Raw genomic sequence first — 25,999 nt, 5'->3', positions numbered from 1 at the left:
TTGGTCTAGAGATCTCCAGTCCCTTCTCATCTAAATGTTTCTACAGTTCAATGAAGAAAAGTTCTCCATAGAGTCTTAGGGCCAATATACTCCATTATTCTCTTCATAGGATGTTTGGAGGAAATGGTGATCAAGCTACCCTCATAAAAATAGCAACATCTGAATTTGAGATTAATGATTATCTGTATTTCATAGAACTTCATAGTTAAACAGATTGCCAAATAATTTTTTTCTTTTAAAAAATATAATTGGATGTTTGGAGGAAATGGTGATCAAGCTACCCTCATAAAAATAGCAACATCTGAATTTGAGATTAGTGATTATCTGTATTTCATAGAACTTCATAGTTAAACAGATTGCCAAATAATTTTTTTCTTTTAAATAAAATATAATTACATGGTCTCTATCATAAATCTGAATTCCTATTGTCCTGTAACAAAACAGTTAATAGTGCACATGCATTCATTAAAATAAAAGGCTTTCAAAAGATTTGTTAATATTTGTAAAAACAAATGATTCTTAAAAATGTATCCTAAGACAGCTACAAAAATGACCACAGACACAAATGCAAAAAAGTCTGCACTTACAGTTCTATTGCCTTGTTCCACATGATAACATATCCAGAAAGAATGAAGGACTCAATATTTACAATGTGTGTATTTCCCCTCTCTGTTCCAACATAAAGCCATTTACTCTGGAAAGGTAGATGGCAGTAAGTAATCCTGGAAAGGAAGAACAAAAAAAGTGACTGAATATCATATCAGCAATATTTTTTAACACTTTTGCAGATGAAATAATTGTTCTTTCCATTTTATAACTTGAGAAAAGCCTGCCCAGCAGGCACAGCATTCTGAAGAATGTGCAGGTTTCGGGGTCATCTCCAGAAAAATCATAAAAGAGAACATGAAACAAAACAGGGCCATCCTGCCTGCCTGTATTAAGGGCAGGAAAAAAGAGCCGTATCACTTGAGCACTGAACTAAGTCATGTTATCTCCATGAGTATGTAAATTGCACTATGACAGTATCCAAGACTCTCAAGTTAGGCTTTCTTATTTCCTTTCTTAGAATAAGCAATTTTTCCACTTCAACAAACAGAAGTTAATGGACATCAGCAGGATTAATGTTTTGTACAACAGAAGTGTAACACCATGATTCACACAAGAAAACATTCACTTTATTTGCTATCTGGGAGTATAGGGCACTAGATAAGAGCATTACCAAGTGCAGTTAAGTATTACATCATAGACACATAGAATCCTGCACTCATATCATTCTTACAGGGTGATGAACCAGTGCTGTATTAGCTTGGAAAGATGTCATGACAGTTTCTCATGATAATATATAAAAGTTTTCACAGATGATGAATGAGTAGATTCAGGTTTCTTTGATATTATAGTTATTATATAGATATTACATACATTCAAGCAAAACAATCTATAAGAAATAAAAACCCATTTGCTGCTAAAATATAATGAAATGCATGCTACCTACAGAGACTGAAGCTTAACCTGATCTTATGGGATAGGCTCAGAAGTTTTGACAAAAAGCAGATATTTTGCTTGGTATGCCATACATTATCATATTTATCATTCAGCTCCACAAGCAGGCTATTTCTAGCTTTTATATACAAACTTGATTTAACAGCTATGCAATCATTTTTATCCTTAACACCTTCGTCCCCCACAGATGTATAAACAGTATTTAAGAACATACATATTTCAATTTTTTTTTCTTATGGTACAGCAATCTTTCTGAATTAATTATAGAGGAGTGAGAGGGGTGCTGGCTATCATCCAGTAATTTGGCCCTCTCAGTCATGTAAAGTCCTCCGAGTAGAACATTTGCCACTCTTTGAATTCAAGTAGTTGCTTAATATACAAATTTCACATAATTTCTGTAATTGTTCCCTGTAAGATACTCTCAACAAATGGAAAGATTCCAAACAGATTCTACATGGTATTTGGATAGTTCTGCAGTTTTCCAAGTATCTAATCATGTGTCAGAACATTAACGTTGAATGCATTCAAGTGAGCAAAATTTTTTTTGGCCTTATTTATCACACTGGATTGAACACAGTTGAAATACGCAGTCTTCACGTTCTAATTTATGGGGAAAATTATCACTGAATCATGAATGCAACATAAGGCTTACCCTTCACAGAAATCTTGTTTTGTTGATTCAAGTGAGACTTACGTATGATATAGGCTTTGTGCTATCCATCTGTACAAGGTTAAATTTTACCATTAGTTGTCTAATTTTGGCAATAATTCCACTGCCTTTAGTGGAAAGAGAACCAAGTTTTTCAAGAGAATTGCTTTGAGAATGGGAAATACAGTTTAGTACACATAACTGAAAATGCCTTCCAGCAGTAACTTAGTACTTATATTGTGGGTGCAGTCAGATAGACAAATACCTGACAGAAAAAACTGCAGAAGGTATATGCCACCTACATATTCCTTGCTGGAGTTAAAGCTGTTAGCTTTGTTGTTCTGTTCATAACAGATGCAAAGAACAATTTGCCCTTTTCACGTTGTAGTTTTACAGATGTGAAGCTGGTTTTCACATTTTTACTGATCCTTCTTCTTAAACTAAACAACTCAATTTATTTTGCTTTCTCTTCAGATGCACCATTTGCTACACTTCTGGTTAGATTCATATTTAGTCCAAATTTTTTTTTATTTCTTGCATTTCTGTACTAGCTCTACTTTTCTTTCTTGCACTCCAAAACATATGCATGCTCTGTTAGGTCCCAGCCCATGCGAAACCCCCCCTCGTCCCTGGTTGATAAATCCTCTTAACCACTTCACACTGATGTTCATTCAGCATTTGTTTGTAGTAAACTGTTAAATTACAGGAAGAGAAAATACTTGTGACTTTGAAAGTGCTGAAAATATATCTGTCTAGTGACTGACAAATAACTCATGAGTTACAAAGTGAACCCTAGTTGACTTGAATGCTGCTACTCCAAGTTCTTGCAGCTGTGTCATCCGACTAAGCGAGTTCAAGTCCACCTAGGACCATATTAATTTTCAGTACTCTGATAAATCCATTCACAAGCCAATACAGTGTACTGCAGAAAACTTGGGCTCCAAAGCGCAAGACTGAATCCAATACTCTGATTATGAATAAAGTCTCAAAATAACCTCGGACACAATATGAGACTGCTGTGGTCTGCTTTTCTTCCTTTTTGAAATCTGCTTCTAGGTTATGGTTTCTAGCACGTACTGCCACAACAACCATCAGACTAAATGGGTGTCCAATTTCCCAGCTACTGCATATCCTCCATTTGCCCACCTTGGGTTTAAAATTTCAAGAACTCAAGAGCAAGGTCCTACAGTAAGAGAAAAATCAGACTAAAGTACTAACCACTGGCCATCAGTTACTAGACTTATTTTCCTGCTGGCCTATCTGAAATCCCAGGCACCAGTAGCTACTAATCTAGATATATAGTATGAAAGACCAGAAGAGAATTAGGTGTTGCTAAAGAATGAAGAAAATGACCACAAATTTTACTGCTTTCTTAAGCTCAGCTACTTCCTCTTAAATAATTTGATTTTGTTTTGACAGATTTATGGGAGAGCCAGATAAGAAAGTATTTTGCATGTTCTTTCTTCCACAGTGAAAACTACCCTATGAGTCTTCAATGTTTACCCAAACTGTTATTACACATTATCAAATACCACCTTTTACAATATGTGAGCTTATAAGAAAATGCTATTCCCTTAAAGACAATCCAGATATGTAACAAACCTATTAGAGCATAGGGTTTATAGGCATTTTAATATTATACATCGTTAGGCTTCACCAAACAAAGCCATATGAATTTCATAATCTCAGAAAAGTATGCACTGCTCCGAAGTAGTTTTCTTTTACATTATGTAAATTAAATGCAAACTGCTTTATGTATTATTGACTTTTCACTTTTACAGAAAATATTAACTTCACTTTGAGACTTGAAAGCTTTGAAGCAAGACTCAGATTTTTAACGAACATCTTCCATTTCAGTAAGTACTGAAATTACATAACGATTTCTTCAAGAGAAAACAATGAAGTCTCATATTGTAGTTTTCATTATGGATTAAAGGTATCCCTCTATTAGTCATGTATCCCATAAGCAAATTAAGATGTCCTTTGATGCCTTTACAAAAAACAGTCAATTAGCCAGAAAGAAAGGCTATTTTTCTTCTTAAAAAGGTAGGGATTGTAGTGATTTATGCCAGTATGAATTGTTTCTGTGAAAAATCTAATCACATTGTCAATCTGATTGAGGTAACATGGAACTCAATTAAACGGAGACCTGAAAATTTGCTCAATGTTGATCACTTACAGAAAGTCAGCCAGAAATGTGGATATTATACATTCTTAGCAGCAAACTGCAATATGAATCTCATTGTATTGAAGAAATAGTAAAAAACATGGACTCATACCAAAACCGGTTTTCCTATGCTGCCAAAATGATCTGGAACGTTGTATCAGTTTTCCAATGTATCAAAGCACAAAACAGGATATAAAATGTAATTTAAAAAACAAAATCAGTAGGTGCCAAATAAAACACCTAAATCAGAATTTATTAAGCAAAAACTCTTTAGCAAAAGTCCTGAAAACACTTCTAAAATTATGTAAGCAATATAAGAGAGATAATGGAATAACTTAAAGAGGCATTGTCAAAAAAATTGAACCTCATTTTAGAAAGGAATATATTCTGACTAGCAAATCTGAAAAGGTATATTTTTCAGAAAATCACAGCACTCTACAGTCTAACAACTCTGACCAAAAAACCTCATTGCATATTAGTAGACTACTACAACGTTAAAATAATTTAGATTGCTACATTCTCTGAAATACTAGTAAAAACTCTCAGAGGGCTTAAAATCATCTTTATTACACTAATCATATTTTTCTAAGAAAAACAAAAGATAATGTTGAGAACATTTCCTTCTGCCTCTGCCTTGTTCTTTTTGTTTTTCTATTTTTAGTATGAAAAATTTTCCTGGAACACTATTCCTGGTGTGATGAACGCTGCGGAAGGGGGGAGAATAAATTGCATTTTTGTCAAAATGATGAACAGTTTTTCCAATTTAATTATTTAATTGCTCATTCCCTGACATCAAAACTGCAACTGAATTTACATTTTCCCCTCCCCGCTCCCTTAACCTTTTGGTATTTTTGAACAAAAGTAATATGAAAAGTCCTCACTGACATGCAAAGAAGACCAGAGTCATCTAGTGCCCCTCCTTCTCCAGTGGTTGAAAGCAGGCTGGCCTTTCTGAGGGAGCTTCTGGCTAGCCAGTAATCTCAGAAAGTGTTGGGTTGCTTTCTGTCAGTTCACAAGGCAATGTTATAGCTGAGTTTATTGCTTTAAGTCATGAAATGCACACAAGAACATCTAGACAGATATGCAAGCAAAGTAATTTGTAGCTGACCTGAAGTGCTGAAATAGAAGCACAGGCTAAAGCTACAGACAACGAAGAAAAGGAGTTGTCTCCAGCAGATCACGCAAAAGATGTACATTATGAGCTATTTGGCCTCTGGAGGTATTTAGTCTTCTCCCTGCACTATATATAAATTTGGAGCTCATCAGCTATGTAAGACATGTAAAAGACATGCACAACAGCAGCAATCCATACAGTCTGCCATTGATATCATGTGAGGTGTTTGCAGCAGATGGTTGTGCAGTTCCCTAGACAGATGTGAGCTGGTACTGTGCACAGTAATGATAACAGTGTTTCCCCTGCAACATGGACTGTTTGAGTGATTATATACCAGGAAGCCCTAGGAAGGCAGAAATCCGAGATGAACTCCATTATTAGGATTTCCAATGTTTAAGTTAAACTTTCAGTTTAATTTACTTGAAGTGTATGCACAGTCTCTAGGCCTGACATAAGAGTACAGGAAATACTTTAAATTACTAACTAGCATTGACTAAGAGTCAATGAAATATATTGACTAAAAGTAAATGAAATATACAGCAGTTCAATACATCTGGACAGTTTTTCCTTTCAGGGTCTTGGTGACAATCTATCACAACATGAAACTTTCTCCTATTCAAACTAGATTCTCCACATACTACACAAGATAATTTCAAAAATTTATAGTAGCGCCCCCCCCCCCCCTCAGATCCTAGCAGACAGTGACTGAACCAAACATGCCTTTGAGACTGATTCTTGTGGTCCACCTGTTTTTTAAAAGTGTGATTTAGTTTTAATTTAAATTAAGAAAAATCTTCTGTTTCACATATATTTTCTGCTAGCATCATCAGTCAACACTTATTTTGAATTAAAATCAATTGGTCCTCCTTATTTTATGTTTTAATTACTTGTACAGAAGAAAATGAAGTAACCAAACATGCCTTTGAGACTGATTCTTGTGGTCCACCTGTTTTTTAAAAGTGTGATTTAGTTTTAATTTAAATTAAGAAAAATCTTCTGTTTCACATATATTTTCTGCTAGCATCATCAGTCAACACTTATTTTGAATTAAAATCAATTGGTCCTCCTTATTTTATGTTTTAATTACTTGTACAGAAGAAAGTGAAGTAGAGCTGAAAACACATTGTACATAAATTGCATTGGATCCTGGTGACAGCAAAACAAAGGCATTGGAGTATGAAACCCCGTTGTTATTTAGGGTATCTGAACAGAAGAGGAATCTTAAGGTAAATTATATTCTCAAAATACTGCATGAACATTTCCATCTCTAGATTTTTTCCAGTTGAGTGTTATACAGATTGCTCAAATATTCTTCATTGTTTTAAGACTATAGTGCATACACTCCAATCAAAGTTTATGACAGGACTGGGTAGGTGAACAATATCTAATGAAGAATGTAATAATTAGAACTTAGTTCTATTTTTCCATCAAATTAGTCAGGAGCTGAATATGACTATTCTGTTTATAACTACACAGTGAATCATCTCTAGCAATAAATTCTAGGTTATTAATGAAAGTCACAAACTATTTACAGTTAAACACTGTGAAACAAGTCATCATTTAGCTCATGCACTACTGTGCCTATTTCCTGACTGACCTACCAATACTTGCAAACAGTAGGACCACTCCTGAAGACATTACTTAAGCTTAGTCCTCTTAAAGTAGTCTGTAGCGATCAATGTTTTAAAGAAAGAGACAGTAAAATGAATTGCTTTACATGAGGCAAGTCAATACATGTTCCTTACAAAGGAACGTGAATGAAATATGGAGTCAAAGCAGTGGTAACAGTTACTTTCTAGGGCCATACATCTGTTTGCCAATGTCCCTTTCAAGTTCAGTATATAATTAACAGACAGACACACCCGCCTCCCCGTTTCTATAAATTCTACTGGGAAAAAATGTTGAGAAAACATTTTGACTTTATAGTTTCATTTAGGCAAATAGGCTTAAATAGCGCTGATAGATACCTTGTATAATTATTTGTTTTGACAAAGCAAAATAGCTTATGCAGCTATTCTCCTGCAAATTATTTAGACGTGTCAACTGGCTGGTGGTCCACTGCTGCTTTCAGAGTGTTTAAGATCCATGCATTTTTCATGATGTTCCTTACCTGAAATATTATACTTAAACAAACTACAAGAATAAGAAAGAAGAATGCAAGAAGCAGAAAAAAAATTGTAAAATTTTAAGAAATGCAGTTGAAAAACTATTTCTTTCTCAACATGTTTTGGTTTTGTCCCTAACTGGGTTTCTTTTTTCCTTGCTCTACTGGCACATTCTGAAGCATCCTGATTTTTAGAAATTGGGACTGATTCTTAATCCTTTAAAGTGCTAAAAACTAAAATATAAAGTGCAAAGCAAAGCACTATCAATACTATATTCATTTCCTCATTTTCCTTCTTTCCTATTAAAACAATCAAGAGTAAAAGCAGGCTGTTCCTCTGTTTCTTCAAAAGCTAGAAGTTACTGTGCAGAAATTCTGGACAGGTGAAATAACCCTATAAGCCTGAAGTTAGGCCCATTCTTGAATTGTGAGCTTACTATTTCAAATGAATTTGCAATCACAACTGTAATTAATAGTTTACAGCATTCCATAAATACTTGTTTTAAGACACAAATGCTTATGTTAACTACACAAAACATTAGTGTAGCAACTATATGAGCATTTATAATGAGTGTTAACATAAACTATTTACAAGCAGTTAACTCAAAAGAACCTAGAACAAATCAGAAAAAGTATGTTAAAAAACCTATTAGATGCATTACATTTTGTTAGATTAGTAAACCTGGAGATCTCCCTTGAATACAGACTGAATTTACGCATTTAGATAAAAACTTATGAGGTTATCATGAGCACTTTACAAGGACAGTCAAAGTATACAGCATGCAACAGGTCCTTTGGTTTTTACCAGTTTTATTTCTTACAACTAACTTTCTAGCAACTCCATAAAAGACCATCCTGGCCTGTTCAACATGCCGTAACACATACAAAAAGACAGCTGCACGATAACTTCCTATAATACAAGATACATGCATTTAAATTCACACCCTCGGTAACTCAATGGCTATCTGCCTCAGCAGCAGCACTGACTGCATCATGTTAACTGGCACTACTGGAGCTCCAGAACAACTTAAAAATCACTCTTGAAATCCCAGTATGCAAGGGGATGACAACTTTTGTAGCCTGTGCTACTAATAATTTGTTTAATCTTCAGGACGACAGAAAATTACTTTCCTTCCTCTTGGACAAACGCACAACAAAGAGACACCCTCTTTTGCCAACTCCCTTTTACGTTTTTGACTGTAAATTCATTGGGATGTCTTGCATGTGGGAACAGGATCACTGACAACAACAGTGGCATACTCTCCCTGGCTAGATCTTTAGTATTACACAACAGTAATGCAGTAGATTGAACAGGTGTAATGTGCAGGCTTGGACCCAAGAAAAAAAGACAAGGAAATTACATGGAAACTTGCTTCCTTAAAAAGAAAAAGATGCTGGAAGAAACCAGCATACTTTTCATTGGCTTCCAATTTGTTTCTGATGCCAACTCAGGGTCATTAGACAAGAAAAATGAGAATAAAAGTTTCACAAAATCAGTGAAGTGAGCAAATTAATGAAACAGGTTGGCAAACAGCTTCCTGCTTTCATCTTTAGGGGAAAGACAACGTACATGGTTTTTCTCTTATCTACTGGCTTGTGAAATCACTATTTCCTATTTGTAGTACTTCACTTGTTCTCCATTAATTTCTTTGAAGGTTAAGTAAAAATGGAGTTGTAATACCAAGCATAGTGACAGTGATGGGCAATACAAACCACAATAATAGCCACTGAGTTTCTTAGCAATAAAAGAAAATCAAAAAACAAAGAATGGAAGAGGGAGATGATGTTCTCAAAAGAGAAAGTTTTTGATTTATTTCTTTCATTGATTTTGTAGCAGCTGCATTAAAAAACCCAAAACACCTAAAGGTAGAGTTTCTCTCATCCTTTCACCCAACACTAAAGCTATAAATTGAAAACGAAGTTTTTGCTTCCCAATCTCACAGTTTCAAAAAAGTAAATTGGGACTTGGCTCAAAGATGAAAGGTTGAAACTTGTCTTTTGCTAAACAGCTAAACTTTACATAGCTGTTAGAAAAGTAAACTAAAGATTTGCTAGTATTTCATCCCGTTTGCTGCAACATACACAAATCTGTGTTTAAGTCATACATTCTTACTATAATGAGTTTAAAACCTATTTTATATCAATATCGATCAAGCTATTCTGAATGACTCTCTACTACCAGGGTAACATTGAAATACTGACATTGACTTCAAAGTAAAAAAAAAAAAAATTGCACTTTTACATGTGCATACTTTTTCTATGTATACACACTTTTTTTCTTAACAGCTTCCATCAATTAAAATCATGCAGACTTATTGCAGACCAGCTGTTCTCATTTGTTATGCTTCAGTAGACAGGGACTCTGTGATTAACGGTCCTTGTTTTTCTGCAATCTATAGTCTCTCTTCTCTTCCTGCTCATGTACCTGTTTACTGAGATAAACTCAACAGTGATATTACTAGCTCTGTTTCTGATTTACTGGAATAATTCCCAGACTTTATTGTGACAGAAGGAAAAGTATCCTAAATCATTGCATTGGTTTCTGCTTGAAGCTGCCATGTGCCTGGGCAGGAAAGGGGTGGTGTGATTTCCAGGAACCAAATGACTTACTGCAACAGAATGGGTGCACATTCTTCCCTACTTTAATGTATGACTGGAAATCTAATGTAACAAAGGTCAAAGGATAGATCTGAACAGGACTATGAAAGATGTCTCAAAACTCAAATTTGAAAACTTCAAAAAGTCAAACCACAGAATTCCTGCAACTATACTATAACTGTAGCAAGCTGAAAATTCCCAGTGATAATGTAGATGGTTTCTGCTGTCTGAACTAGTTTAAATTTTAAAAGACATCTTTTTTAGCTCTTGTCTAATATGAGTATGTATGAGATGAAGTAGATGATGCATTTTTGTATTACACTATGGGACTTCTTATTTGTTATGACTAAGGCCGCAAAACATGGTTGTTCAACGTATGGCTGTGTGAATATATTTTAAATCTTGCTATCCAAACCTGGCCTTAGAGCAATTTGGCAACACAGCTGCTATGTGAAAACAACATAACATGTTACCCTATGTTTTCTCAAAAAAGCAGAAATCTACTGACAAACATGCTGTATTTTCTACAAAGCATTAGAAACAACAAGCATACTGCTTAGCGTATGAGCTAAAGTTTTGCAGCATATAGCAACATTATGTCTACTTCTAAGAGCTGAAGGATTTTTTTCTGAGGAAAGAAAGCAACACACAAGTTACTCAGGCAGACAATCAGAGGTGGCCAGGTGACATAAGAAATTAAATAATTCAGAACGTGTTTTTCTTCCCTATTGAAGTAAACCCAAAACTTCACAAAGATGTTTGCAAAATGGAATTTCAAAGAGATACCTGTTTTCTCATAGAAATCATGGAAGGAAGTACAGCCAGAGTGACACAGGGGAAGAGGTAAATTGGAAAAGAGGGTTTGTCAGGCCAGAGGGCCCTCTAGTCCCTCTACTGTTGTCAAGTCCTCAGGTAATTGGGCTAGCTATGCATTTTTCTCCAGCAGTTCTATGGGTCATGATGATTTCATATATGTGTGTATCTGTATGCACACGTACACACATGCACACACATATATATATGTGCATTCACACACATGCATATACATAGAGCAAAATAACAGATTAATGAAATAACTTTATGAAAGTAAATTTCACTTTTCAAACATTTTAACTATGCTGTATTTATAGCCACAACATTTGGCCTACTACCAGCTAGAAGCAGTGATTTTGGTGTTTCAGAGTTGAGAAAATTCTTGTTTAGAGACCTTCACTTGATATGCTTTCCACAGTCTCAGATCAAATCCCAAGACTCTTTTCTGTATTTGCCAAAATATTTTATGTAAAAAGCTTTAAATAAAGCAGCAAGTCAAATGAACAGCTCAGGGGTGGATTGGGGGAAGTAGAGGCTATCTATCTGGTACAGTTTTAGCAATAGGGGGAAAGTAGAAATGATTGGTTGTAAGCATCTTTCATAATTCATACATAGCATATCAGCCATTTTCTGTTAACCTGCTTTTAATGGACCAATGTGAGGAAAATGTGAATTGATTTGCAATTGATTGATAACCATAAAATAGAAAAACATTTGCCAAATTATTCATCATACTTTGTTATGTGTTTTCTTAAGTCCTGGATACATGCTTTTAAAATGAAGATATCTATGTAACCAATGTAACATGGTAACTGCATTTGCTGTTTTGAGACATTTCTGAGTAGTTATCAAAAATCCAACTACTATACACTGTGCTAACGTTACTATTGCATATTTTAAAGTATCATTATGGAAATAGAACTTTTACGTACAGAGCTGTGTAAAAATAGATCTTAAATATCTTAAACAGCTCTATTTGCCTTCAGGTAAGTTGTTTAGCAAACAGGTATAAAACCAGCTACTGTGGCATAATGCACTTAAGGACATTTTTAATTGAAATGAAACTGAAAATAATAATATTGGCAGAATCCTGGTGGACTAAAAATTACTTCAGGGAAAGACTGTGAAAGTCACCAGTAAAAAAAAGAACAGAGATTCTTAAATTGAAGGTTGCATCTGGACGTAAACAGAGATCTTTTTTAATATTCTAGAATGAAAAATATGACCAGGACTTCTGTAATTAGAAAAGAGTTTATTGCATCAGGTACAGATTAGAAAACAAGTATTGCTAATAATTGTAGAGTCTAGATATTCCTGGAAATGGCAACCAACAGATTCCTCTAGTAAACAGTCAATGAATCAGTAACAGGTGACGTTATTTTAGAGTAACATCTATCCGAGTGTAATTTCAGCATAGAGAAACCAAACTGGTTTTAAACTAGCCAGCTTAAGTTCTTGCAGAACTTTCTCTGCAGTGGCACCAACTCAGATTGCATTATAAATCCCACCCAAGAAGGTAAGCATAAAAAAATTAAAACGGATAGAAATAAAGTTAAGCCATGTTGTCCTCTATGCTTTTGTGACTGTCATTAGTAATACTAATTGCTCAAATATACTTAAAAATATACACTAACTAAGGTTTTGAGTTTCAAAAGGACAAATTTTGAAAAGTTATGGTAAAATAGGGAAGGTAGGTTTACCAAAGGTAGTCTATTCCAGAATATTCCAATTGTAGAAAATCTAGCATATGTCAAAGTTAAATACAGCATTTATAAAAACCATCACTATAAAATTCTGGTTTTAATGCCTATTTTCCACTTGATTTTACTGAAAAGGAAATATTTTACTGGATATTTGGGGGATTCTCAAGTATTAGTTTTACAGCTGATTTTGTAATTTCATAAGTGATCTTGGTACTAATACTAATGAAACCTCTTAGGGACACAATATTACAGAGGAAGGACAAGCTGCACAAGTAGAGTACAAGAAATGAAATGACATTTAAAATGCAAAGGGCAAGGCCTCAAACTTCAAAGAATAAGAACTTCCACTTTAGGGTTGGAACTCATGATACCTAAGTGATGGAAAAAGATAATTTCAATTTCACTTGTCTTGCTTTGCTTCCACTCTTAAAGGATTGCACTGAAAAGCAGCACATTCCCTGCTAGCTAGATATACATCAGAGAAGAAGTGTAATGGGTATATTAGTCAATCGCAGCAAGACCACAAGCACTGATAAGATGAAGCCATGTAAAAGGAAGATGTTATTATGGTATGCATCAGTAAACATATTCCTGCAGAGTTTACAAAAGAAAATGGTAATGTCAATGTCCATGGCACAGATGGGACCCTATCTAGAATATGTTTCCTTGTCTAATCATCAGCTCAGCAAGAACTGATATGAGAAGAAAGGCCAAAGAAAAGAAAAGGGAATGAAGACACAAATTTGTAAAGGGAAACACGAATCTTGATTTTTGCAGTGAAGAAAAAAGAAAAAAGCAGGTTATGAACGGATATGAATGAGCTGTTTAACTGCAAGGAAGAGAGACAAAATATTTAAAATCCACGACAGCATGGATACTAGAATACCATACTAAATGGGAATAAAAGGGCAATAAAAATAAATTTAGTCTTGAAGCCGGAAGGTTTCTTGCCATCAGAAGGATGAAATTAGCATGGAGCAGTTTTCCCTAATACGAGGAGTCGCGGACTTACGCTTGAATAGATATGTAACAGTGTCACGATCCTAACTGGGATTGACGTTGCATGTGGAGGGGTTAACGATCCACACAGCAGTTAACCTGGGTAGGGGCAAGCCTGCGCTGCACTGGGCTGCACATACGGCGTGGCCTTCAGGCTGTGCTGTGCGGCACATAGCCCATGGCTGCAGGATAAACACACCCAGCTCCCTGCAACACAGGAACCTGTGGGCAGCTCCCGCTTGGTGACTGCACCACCTGCGTGGCCTTGCCTTTATCTAACAGTGCAGCAGGAAGTTTTAGTGTGAACGTCCTTTCTCTTTGATAGTAGAAATAATGATACAGTCATTTTCTTACACGAAAATCCTGTAATAACTTGAATGACCAAAATGGGATAATCCTCTCTATGGATGGGGTCTGCACAGCCTGCTGATCAGAGGCCTGTTTGACCACACACAACTCGGGGTTCCCAGCATCTACAGGGGTATAAGATTATCTATACTATTCTCTCATTCTTTATAGCGCTAGCTCTAATAAATAGCATTTTGAATGATACCTTACAGAATCTGAGTGCTTTTCTTAACGGGGATCACAAGGGACCAGCATCTCTTGATGCAAAACACAGTCAGCTTGTTCACTATATAAAAGGAGGAATATGAGCTGTCTGGTCTGCAGCTGCAGGGAACTAGACCGAGGACGTCCCTCCAGCTCCAATCCACTAGAAGACCCACATATTTAAGATCTGTTAAAAAGATAATCTCAGGGATCATGTGAATTTTCATTCTACTTCAGTGGAACCGCATAATCTTATAAATCTATCAAATCAAAACTGCTGATTCTTGGTATCAACAAGTTAATCTATGTTTTGTATTTTTATTCTTTGTTGATTGTTTAGCTAATGCATGTTGAAGAAAAAAACCAAAATGCTTGTGCTAGATTTCTTTTTATGACCAAGACATTCATCATTTCAACTAGGTTGTATACCACCTTTCCAGGACAAGCTTATGGCTCTCATTGATCCTAGAGGTCAAGCGTACTATGAAATTTTCCATAATATGATGTAAGACCTGAAAAAAGACTGTAATGTTGTAAATTTTATTTTCTTTTAATAGAGAAGGCAGAGGTGTGTGGTAACTACATGAACATGATTTGGGTCAGTCTCACTGGAGAAACGTTGTATCCAGTCTTTTGTCTTTCTGAAGTGACATTTGACAAAGTTCACTTTCCTGTCCTAGAGTACTAAGGCACAGCCCTATAGACCAGAAGTGTTCTTTATGAGCCTCAGGAATCTTTCCAAGCTCAGTGATTGCATGCAAACAACATTAATTGGTTATTGAAATCCCTGAGCATCATTCTTTCACAAGTGACAAATGCTGAGGCAGGACCATGCCACGCACATTTATTATTTATCTTACGTGTTTGAGGTGTGTGCTGTCTTCACAGTTGGCAACACACACTTCATAAGACGACAAAAAAAGGATCTGCACAAGGAAGTTTTGTAAAAACTTCTTCAAGATGTGGAAGCGAATGCCAGCCAACAGCATGGTTTCTTTTACTTTCCTCAGTTTTTTCCACCATCAACCTGAGAAAGTTTAAATCCTTCCCACAAACTGTCTCTCATTGTAAAAGGTAGACAGGATTGTATGGTGAAATACTGCTTTGTATTTGAATTCTGTGGTTCTTTTGAACGGCTAAACGCTGCATCACACCATGTAATCAGAATCTGTTTTGTGGTATAGCACGGCTGTGCGACTGCACGGAGACTAACTACTTTCATGCTTGATGACAGACCTCTGACTAATTTGAAAGTACATAAACAATACAGAGTTTGCAGTTATACAATATTAACCAGGAGGCTCGTTTATGAGCAGGCAAGCTATCACAGGAATTCAGTTCCTTGAGCAGCCAATGAGACAGGTAATCTAAGTTTAGTAACTCACAAGTCCCTAACACACAAGTAAACAGATACAGGTACTGCTGAGACTGCACAGTGTTCACTCAATAGCCTCTTGCTGTCATTTTGATGAGGTAAACTCTTAATGACACAGGACACAAAATCCTGCAAAGATACAGCAAGACAGATAGACAAAGATACAGCTGCTCTTAGGAAAGAATACAGACCGACGCACAAAAGAAGTCACCAGATCCAAAAATACCTGGTTTTGCTTCCAAGCATTGCAGTAACACTCTCGATCACCTTGTTCAACTACTGCAAAATCTCAGATGTAAGAGTCAAGTTTCTAAATAACAGTAAGTTACAGCTAACTGAAATCATTGCTCTAAAGGTCACCCACTTAAAAGGCTCCTCTTCCTCTGTGCCAGCATACCCTCATCACTGAAGAAAGTGTTACAGATCAGAGCCCCAAAGCCAGTTATACAGATTTTGCCACGTGGTGATTCCCCTGCGGAAGGGCACTTATGGTACTGTTATGGCATCGGTGCACAGTGTATGCAGATGGATTTAAAGACCCAATAGAACTTGTACACTGTGTTCATATATGCCAAGTATAAGTCAGTGGATAAACTGTTGTAGTGCTGTCGGCTCGCTTGTAACATGCCAGTCAGCACTGGCTAAAAGAAGAAAAAGAGGAGGGCTATCCCCCAGGTCAGTCAACACAACTGAACTAGCTCAGCTTCAGAATAACAGGAGATGAACTGTGTTCATATGTGAAACTAATGCATGCAGGCCTAAAGGAGCTGGATTTCACACTGTAATCCTTGCTGTTTTTTCCTGTCCCAGTTGCACTAATCTTAAATGGGAAAACTATGTAAACTCTTGTCTATTTAAAGCTATACTTGCTGAAGTCTGCCCTGACTATATTAAAAAAAATTAAGGCCTATAATAGTTTTCAGCAGTTTAGCTTAATCCTAATGTTCTTTGCAGCAGATAGAGACAGTGTCTAGTTCCAGTAGCTGAGTTATTTATTTTGCCTAAAATGTCTCCTGAAGATGAATCTGGCATCTCCTATGACATCAAAGAAGGAAAAGGACGGACTAACAGAAGGAACATCACCGTAATGTTATCCTTCAAAAGTACTGAAGAGATTCTTATGGAGTGTTTCCAGAGGTTAAAAAGTTTTACCTGTGCTTCCTATTTGTAAATGGAACAGCAAATCATATATCATCAACCATATGCTATTGTCAAGCATGTCTTTGAGTAACCATGTTATCATTAGAGCTTTTGGTATGAGGCCGAGCACTGAAACACATTGCTTATATTTATATTTTCCTGAAGGTTCTTAATGCATTGTATTACATTTCAATTATGAAAATAGAAATTTAAGATGATAACATATTTTGATACAAGGCAAAACCATATAATTTGCTAAAAAGTCCTGGGCATTACACTGTAGAACAAAAATACCAGTTTGTCATTATGTCTCATTCTTCAGTGTTCCTTCTACACTTGCTCCAAAGAGACACTTAGTAAAGGAGCAGTGAATTATCAGAGACAAGTTAACATTGTTAATGTTGCATCAGCATATCCCAGAATTACTTGAGCAGTGCTACAATATTCTAGGAGATAGTTTGTCACCAAGAACATACCATATAAAATCTCTCACAAAAGGCAAATTAGTTTAACAATAGGTCAGAAGAAGAAACAAAAAAATCTGGAGAGGTTGCAAACTATGACTTAATGGCTACAACAGGGCATTTTGTTAGTGAAGTATTATTCATATATCATTCCGTGTCTCAATACTGAATGCTACATGATAATTGAAAGATAACCAGTGTGCTGCAAATCTATTTACAAACAAGATTTATGTTTGTATTTAAGAGTTCTTTGCTCTTTACATCTATGTTGTTACCAATAGCTGAAGAAAAGAACAAACATGTTTTTGACTTTTGTGGGAGGGAATATATGTATACGCTTGGGGAAATTTGAGTCAAGTAGTTGCATAAACATATACATAAACACTGCTAAAAGCAGATTTTAGTCCATTATCCTGCAATCTTAAATGTCAAGAAACAGAAGCAAATTGCAAATTAAACAGTTCAACAATATAAAGACTGGTGCACTGAGTAACAGCCAAAGACTTAAGGAGCATTCATCCATCTAACAGAATCTAACAGCTGATATGGTTCATGCATCAAATATTTTAAAAACTCAGAATAAACTGATTCTACATGGAAGTGAATTAATTGAAGTTGAATTAATCAAGAATCTGGACTAACACAATCATCTTCCTCATCACAAGCAGATAAAATATTAGAAGTTTAAGTAAAAGTGCATTATATTGCATCACTTCATGAAGTAAATCTGCCAATTGTTCAGTAAAAAAAATCTAAACCAAACAGCATATCAAGGAGACAAATATACTGTATGAATAAAATTACAATTTTTATAAATCCTCAAGAGAGACATGGAAATAGGAAAATTTGAAGCAGCAACATGCTCCATTTTCATAGGTAAACTGCATCTAAATAATTATGTGTTTGGCTCTGTAAAAACTGTCTAAATCTAAAATGAAATTAAATTATAAATGTTGTTCTTGTAAGAACTAGCCTTTGACTGTCTAAACACTTCCCTGCATGGGCTTTTTCAATACCTTACTGTTTTCTGAAAACATGCATCAGTATTTTAAAACCTATTCTCTGTCAACAAGCATTTCTCCCCATTTAAGAAACATCAAAATGAGCTCATTCATTGGGTCACAAACTTAAAACAAGATGAAAGAAAGAATCTTTCTCTCTTCAGTATGAATCTTGTTTCCCCTTAACCTCCCCCTGCAAGAGGAGAGGAGAGGATGAAAATAATTTTTTTTTTAACGGTTCCAACAGTGAAGAAGATATTAAGTTTTGGAAGACAGACCTTTGAATTTCTTGAAGAAAATCAATTTTGATCTTACTGCTTTATCAGGCTCCTAAATTCCCCTTACATCCATTTTGCCATAAATTTCTTACAGCTAAGACAACTATTCTTTGCTGTTTCTCTGAGCATCACATAATTCATAACTTCTGTGCTCTAACACAAAAAATATATCCAGAAAAAAAATGGAAGCTCTCTTTTAGACTTAACTCTGTTAGGCATATATACAGAGAAATGTTCCAAATTAATGAGAGGGTTAAAAAGGGTTTTAGCCTTACTTTTTTGCTGCTTGCCCAGAGGCTTATGTTGAATTTTACATACTAAATGTGTAATCAAGCTTAGAAAATTGAAAGTTAGATGATTTGAAATTAATTTATATGTATGTTAAAAGAAAATATAATAAAAATGAAGATATCTCATTCTGGACCCAAGTGCTTGAATACAAAAAACCAAAAACTTAGGTCAGTGCTAGAGAACCCTCGGAAGAAAAGAACTGCCTACAAAGTTATTTCTTCATACTTATTGAAAACTTTTTTAATTTAAAACTGGACTTACTTCTAGCTGAGCTACTCTGGCTGGAACTGAACAACAGATCAGCCTAAAGGATCACAGTGCTTGTGTCTGGTCTTAAGAAAAACAAACACACTACTGTTCACACAAATGTAAAATAAAATGAAAAACGTTTTGACAAAAAGCAGACAAAATTTTTCTCGTTCTGAGAAGGCTGCAGAAAGAGAAAGTGAAGTTTTTGTTCTGTGGAAACTAGACTCAAACAATGGAAGAAAAACTTTCAAGGCAAAACTATATCCCCCTTTAGAAAGGCAAACTAATAAGCATGTATTATTAGAAATCCAGAAAGTAAGTTTGGCTTTTTTAATGAGATTTTTTGTGTCATATAGTCTTACCTTTCTCTGTTAAATTTCAGAGAATGTAGGATAGCTGGTCGTTTCTGTCGGAGATTCCACAAATGAAGTGCATCATCTGCACTTGCACTGACCAAAGCACCCTAGAGCAGACACAAAATACAACACAACATATTACTTTTCTGCAGATTCTGTCTTATTCTTAAATGATCTTCACTGTTAATGATCTACCCGTAGAAAATGATACAGTTTATGGAAAACGGTTGCTTTCTTCTAGAAAAAATATATTCTACCATAAATAATAGTCAATTTGAATTGATCTGGTAAATGTAAATATTTTAAATTAGTACAAGATCAGCCAAAGTTAAATTAAAACTCCATCAATTTAAAATGCAAATTAAAGCTTTGTACCAAGGTTATACATGTGAACTCTCATGTATTTCCACATAAGCATAGAGATTAACAAAAAGGAGGACAGACAACACTTACTTAAAAAGGTGAGCGTGAAGGATATAACTAAAGGAAAAAGGGATTAGTGCACACACACACACACACAAGTGACAGTGCCAAGCACAGTTCAGTAGTCATATCAACAACATGAAATTCAAAACCAGAACGGTGAAAAGAAGATGCAGATAAGAAAGTAGGGACAGGTAGCAGGGGGAGAGGACCTAGGAAGAACTAAGAGATGTAGACAAAAGGACAGTGTCTTTATCACAGATCAGAAATACTCTGAAGACTGGTTCTGCTTCTGGTGCCCCAAAAATGGACATCTTCCAAAGTCCAGACCTCTATCTGCCTGGACAGCTTGAAGTAAACTTATTCTTTCTCCTTCCTACTGTCTTTCTCTTCACCATGGAACAGTGATGCCATGAGAATATGGACTGCAAAGGAAGCTCTCTACTGCTCCTGCAGTGGTTTACTACATTTACAACTCAGATCAGGTCTAGTACAAAGGATCTATCCCTGTGTATTACTATGGCAGAGAGGAACCAGATATTGCCCAAACAGAAGGCAATGCTTTATTTTGAGGAAGGGCGAGGATGTAACTGAAAGATCAGTTCATACCAACTATGACTGACCGATAAACTTCTCTTTTTGCATCTTGGATTTCCTTTCTAATCCTAGCAACTGTTCTTTTCAATGTTGACATATGCAAATGAAATTTATGAAGGTGAGACTTCTCCAATACAGTGTAATCCATGCTTTAATTCTCATCTCCCAAAGAGTTTGGACCAATGTCAGAGAGAATCTGCACCACAGAAATAAAATTAATCCCATGTATTAGGGGTTCTGCTGGTCACCTAATGAAAAGAAAGAACACTGTTTTCATCCCTGCCTTCCTCGAAAGAATTCCACTGGACTGATTGTTTCTAAAGTTTCATTTCTCCCTCCTCAGTTTCTGTGGTTCAGGTACTTTCTCCAAACAGGTGTAGAAAAAAAAAAGTATTTCCCAGGTTTAAAAACCCACAAAACTAAAACTCTTTCCTTGAGAAGCTCTAAGATCTCGATGCTTAGAAAGAGGACTTGACTAAGATCTCAATGCTTAGAAAGAGGACTTGAAACTGTCGAAAGCGTTTCCTTATGTCATGGGAGAAAATTAATTAAAACTGAACTATGACTAGCTTATAATTTGGCCAAATTATGAGGTTCTAGGAAAAAAAACAGATTTATGTGCTCCAGAAAGTCTTCTTGCCTATTACCATCTCCAGAGATCTTCTGCACAGAGCGAGCTATAATCTGTCACTGTTTCTTCACGTTGTCTAAACTTGATTTCAACAAACCATTTACAAAGACTAAGCATGCTGGTTTGATTGATGACCCCTGCAACTGCTTTTCCTTGTTTCAGGTAGTAGCATATCCCCAACTATTGAGCTTTCAGCCAACAACCGTCAATATCTTTCCATAGAAAGATTTAGCTCATTTATTCATTTCTATTTGAAACGGGACTCTGCAGCATATTTAGTAATTTAATGGATTTTACATCTACCTGCACATATTCATATATTGACTGCCTTTTGTTCAGTACTTTATACTGATGTATGTGAAGGGAATACTTTTGCCTGCGTGCAGTCCCATAAATAGTCTTCTAAAAGGCTGTACGGTGAACGTCCTCTGGATGTATGCCACTTACTTGTTGGCACAATGTGAAAAGTTTTATCACTCAATTACAATACATGAATTGACTTATTCAACTAAATTTATATAGAAGAATCTGAGTAAATATGGCCTTACCTCATTGATTAAGAACTGGAGCTGCAGGACTGCAGCACCACTTTCATGTTGGCAGTAGCAATCAACACCAGGCCTGCCCAATCTGTTACCATCGAAGTCAAGGATTCTAACATCCCTGTTATCACCAGAAGTAAAGAGGGGAAAAAAAAGAACTACCAATTAAACTCTAATTAACCTTTAATTAACAATTCTTCTTGCTTTCTGTAAAACAAAAGAATTCATGCTGACTTTGCACTGTTCTAATTAAAGTACCAACATCATCAGGCTGAAACACGTGCAATTGTGAGTGATCTGTTCTTACCTGTTTTTTTTGCCTGTGAAATAAAGTACATGAATTAACACAAAAATTCAGCACGATGCATCTTAATTTTCTTTTTACACATTATTGGTTCATATAACACATGAATGTATCAGATTTTTGTACCTATCAAGACATTATAAAATTAATAATTTAGGACTAAGGTGAGTAACACAGTTCTGTAGCAGGCTTTCTTTTTTAAATCTGAGAAAATGCTTTTTGGAGTGAGTCATTTCACACTTACATAAAAGCTCACATGTAACTATTGCTCTCTGTCTCATCAACATTAGTACAATGCAGTGCCGTGCAGAGTCACCCAAGTCTAGCTATGAACTACATTCCCTAGTCCAATCCCCAGTCTGAGTGAAACCACAGTTACATTGCTTCTGTCAACCCAGCTAGTTCACTTGGAATTAACATCGACACGCTGATTTGCAGCAATATCTTGCTGTCCAGATATATCACGAATGTAACTTTCTATCTGTTCTCTTTGGGTCTTTTTCTCTGCATGCTGAATTGCCATCTCCCTAACTTAGCTGATGGCCTTTCCCATCTGAGTCAGAGACTTTAACAAGAAATTGCTGTTCCAGAAAATTTCTGAAGATAAAAAGTAAAACAAAAGAAGGGAGGAATATGAAATATATAATTAACAATCATGTTGTATGAAACAGGTGAAACACCTCCACATGTATTCAAAACATCAAGATTATGATCAGAAACAAGATTTTACAACATAAAGCCCTATCTCCTTGTTATATATGACCATATTAGCATATTGTAAAATCCTGAACAAAAATGATAACTGTCCACCTATAGTGCAGGCAAATGTCAGAATCATTAGTTCCCCTTTCACAGGTGAAGAGACCTGCAGTAAACTATTTAAAATTGGCCTCAGGGAAGTAAAGTCCATAGATTAGCAAATTTCAGGGTTCAGGGTTAAAACTTTGATGTATTAAGTAATGACTTTTCCAATTGTTATACAAGCAGTTTAATGGAGACCACTGACCTTGAGAGACCCGAGCTCTAGTCCTGACTTTGCCAACTGGTCTACTGGATAACCTTAGGGGGAAAAAAGTATCTTTTCTTCCTTGTGCCTTCATTTCCCTATTTGTAAGCTGGAGACAGGGTTTTACAAAAGAATACAATATCTCCTTTGACAGTGATCTCAGTGTACTGGTATCTACAGATGAAAAGTTGTGTATAGAACATCATAACTACATTATGGGACAGCAAGGTAGAGAAAAAAACTAAGTAACTCTATTTGCCACTTGTTTCCAAACTGTAGTCCTGAATACAATCATAACCAATAAAATAATAAAAACGGTGCATCATTTAAACAACCTATTTATAATGGACAATGAAGATATATGGTAGTCTAGGATACATTTTAAGGGTTGATGGTAATCCTTTGGTCCATTTTGAAAGACTGCTCTGTGGCACTTTTTTTTTATATTGTTCCCCACTACTTGTTGTAAGGTGAGAGGAAGCAAGATTAGCACCAAAACCAACCAACGAACCAATCAACCCACTGGGGATTTCAAACTGAGTGGAAATTTTAACAGATAAGTGTTTTCCCTTTAACTTGAGCTTTATATTCAGTATAAATACATGGCACTAGCTAATGATTGTCCTTAATGAAAATTACACTAGTATTGCCCTGATTAAGCGGCTGTCACCCTTCAGCAACAGTATCAGGCTAAGTCAGTTTTCTAGGAAACATCCTAACAAAGTAGATGATTTCATTCGGCATATCCCAAGCAAACAAAGCACTCTCCAATAATTCACATTCATTTGCATAAGTGTTCACCCTGAAATACTTCACAAATTACTAAAATAAGAGAGAAATTGTACTGTCTGCTTCAGTCTGGCCAATTGCCCTGAAGTAAGGACTGATGCTTAAATAGCAGCATTTTCACTGACTGATGGTGGTTTTCAAACATGCTGGGAGCTGCGGTGAGGTCCTTCCAGCAGAAGAAGCTGAAGAGATATGATGACTTGGCACATGCTCTCAGCACTTTAGCCTATCTTCTGCAAATTCTGTGCTTTGCTGCCAAGCATGGAGGAGCACAACCCTAACTCATCAAATCTTTTCATACCAGTGTACTCTACCGGGACATACAGCAGAAGTAGCTATAGTACAGGCTTTGGACTGAATTTATTCTTTTACTTTTGCTTTTTTATTAAATAATGACTCTGCTATCAGGGAGAGTGAAATATCTCTGAAGATATTAAAAGGGAGGACTAATATAGATACATCTGAATACCTCAAAGTAGACATCATGGGTTTCAAGGACAAAAGCCTATCTTCTCTCTCTTACCAGAATGTTGGATCTCCCGGGGGCCTTCACAGACATACCAGATTATCTAATTTATACATAAAAGGGAAAAAGATGAAAACTAAGTCTGGATGTCTGTTGGGAACAAGAGTGAAACAAGTAGAATCAGAATTATGTGCATCAAGTGGTGGAAGTGTGACAGTAATAACATTCTAACAGAGAAATGTTCTTTCTGAAAACAACATTTAAACCTGGTTTTAAGATCTGTATGTGTGAAATAGGATATTTTGCTCTGTATTCACTTGTATGCAACAGTTTTTCATAGAGTATTTCAACATCCTGTTATTCCAAAGCTTATCATTATTTTTCGGGGAAAAAAAAAAAATCAGTTGTTGGGATGCCTAATTTTAAGTACTTGAATTCAGCTTCCAAGATGCAGTCTTCCATGACAGCATAATACATTATTAACAAAGAATTTACACTCTCATGTCTTGGGCCATTCCATCAGAAGTTGAAGAAAATTTCCATTTCCCAATATTACATCCTGATTCAGATTTTCTCTCCAAATCCTTTTGGTCACTTGTATAAAGGCCACTTAGTATTTATGTGATATTCTCATGTCATATCCATACTCACTGTATCTTGAATGCCTGATGTCAGAACACATGCATATGTGGATATGTCTTACTGGAAACCAAAATTGCCAGTGAATAATTACATACGTAGGAGAGATATCAGTGGGCAAAGCTTCTCATAAGCATGATCTATGACCAAACTTTGCATAGCATCCCACAACTTTCTTATTCCATGACTCATTTTTAATATATGATACATACAGATCTGAGGTCTCTCATTCTTCTCAGAGGTTAGTACTAATGGAATCCAAAGACTTGAAAGTCTTGTGTGTTGGCTGAGAACCAAAAGTACAAATACTTTAGAACTGACTCCTGGAGTTGAGACCCCTGTTACCTGCAGCAGGTATTTAACTTCTTAGGACCAGAACATCCAGAGGTAAGACATTTTTCTTCATTAAGATGGGTGATTCTTTAGTAGTGTCAGATCCAAGTGTTTTCAGATTAAATCTTTTTGCAATAACAAGGACTGCAGTCCGATTCATTCCTCCTTGCAAGGCAGAGGAACTGAAGACATGGTATCATAAAGGACCTCCTGCCAAGGCATGCCGAGCAGCTAACAAATATCCCCTGTCAGGTAAAAACTGTTAAATTACATATGGCACCTTTTTCAAAACCAAAACTCTTCCATAGAAAAAAAGGACACCAAGCTATGTAAATAAGCAACTCTAATTTTTTTCGACTACTTAACTAACTTCTTCCATGACTAAAACCAATCTAAGTACAGAAATGAACACTGAAGTAAGGGATTATAATTATTAAGCAGAAACCACGGTCTCATGTCCACCGTTTTATTAAAAGACATACAGAAATGGGCAACCCCCATTTATAGCCTCTCCTTTAAAACATTTGGGAATTGTGGGGTGCTGCAGAAGTAGCACTGCTGCTTGCAGGAGTCCTGTCATCTGATCTACACTGACTGGTACATGTTTGAGTAGGAATATACAGCACCCTAAGAGCAGATGCTTGTGGGCTGGTGTTACTCCATTATATAAACCAACTGTAAAATTGATTTAGCATGTAACTTCAATATAGGACAGCTTGCTCTTGCAGAAGACCTATTCCACTGAGTTGAGTGATTTATCCGTTTAAAAAGCACCAACGTATTTAACTAAATAATTAAGTAATAGAATGGTCGAAGGATTCAACCACACCACTAACCAACTAAAACAACCAGAAGGTTAGTCAATTGTATCTGTGTCACAGGATGGATTTTGTCAAAAGATAACAATTATGAAAAC

The 25,999-nt window shown here is 35.9% G+C and overlaps 1 protein-coding gene across 1 annotated transcript in view; it reads right to left on the bottom strand.

Moving 5' to 3' along the window:
• Positions 1-25,999, bottom strand: part of STXBP5L (syntaxin binding protein 5 like) — a 216,841-nt gene that overhangs the window by 110,402 nt on the left and 80,440 nt on the right. The window contains 3 exon segments of the mRNA XM_009287153.1: positions 588-722; positions 19,360-19,460; positions 21,553-21,634. Of these exon segments, the coding sequence (XP_009285428.1) occupies positions 588-722; positions 19,360-19,460; positions 21,553-21,634 (318 nt within the window).

Source organism: Aptenodytes forsteri, unplaced genomic scaffold (genome assembly GCF_000699145.1).
Source record: "Aptenodytes forsteri isolate BGI_AS27 unplaced genomic scaffold, ASM69914v1 Scaffold216, whole genome shotgun sequence".
Taxonomy (NCBI): domain Eukaryota; kingdom Metazoa; phylum Chordata; class Aves; order Sphenisciformes; family Spheniscidae; genus Aptenodytes; species Aptenodytes forsteri.
This window is presented reverse-complemented; position numbering and strand designations above follow the sequence as displayed.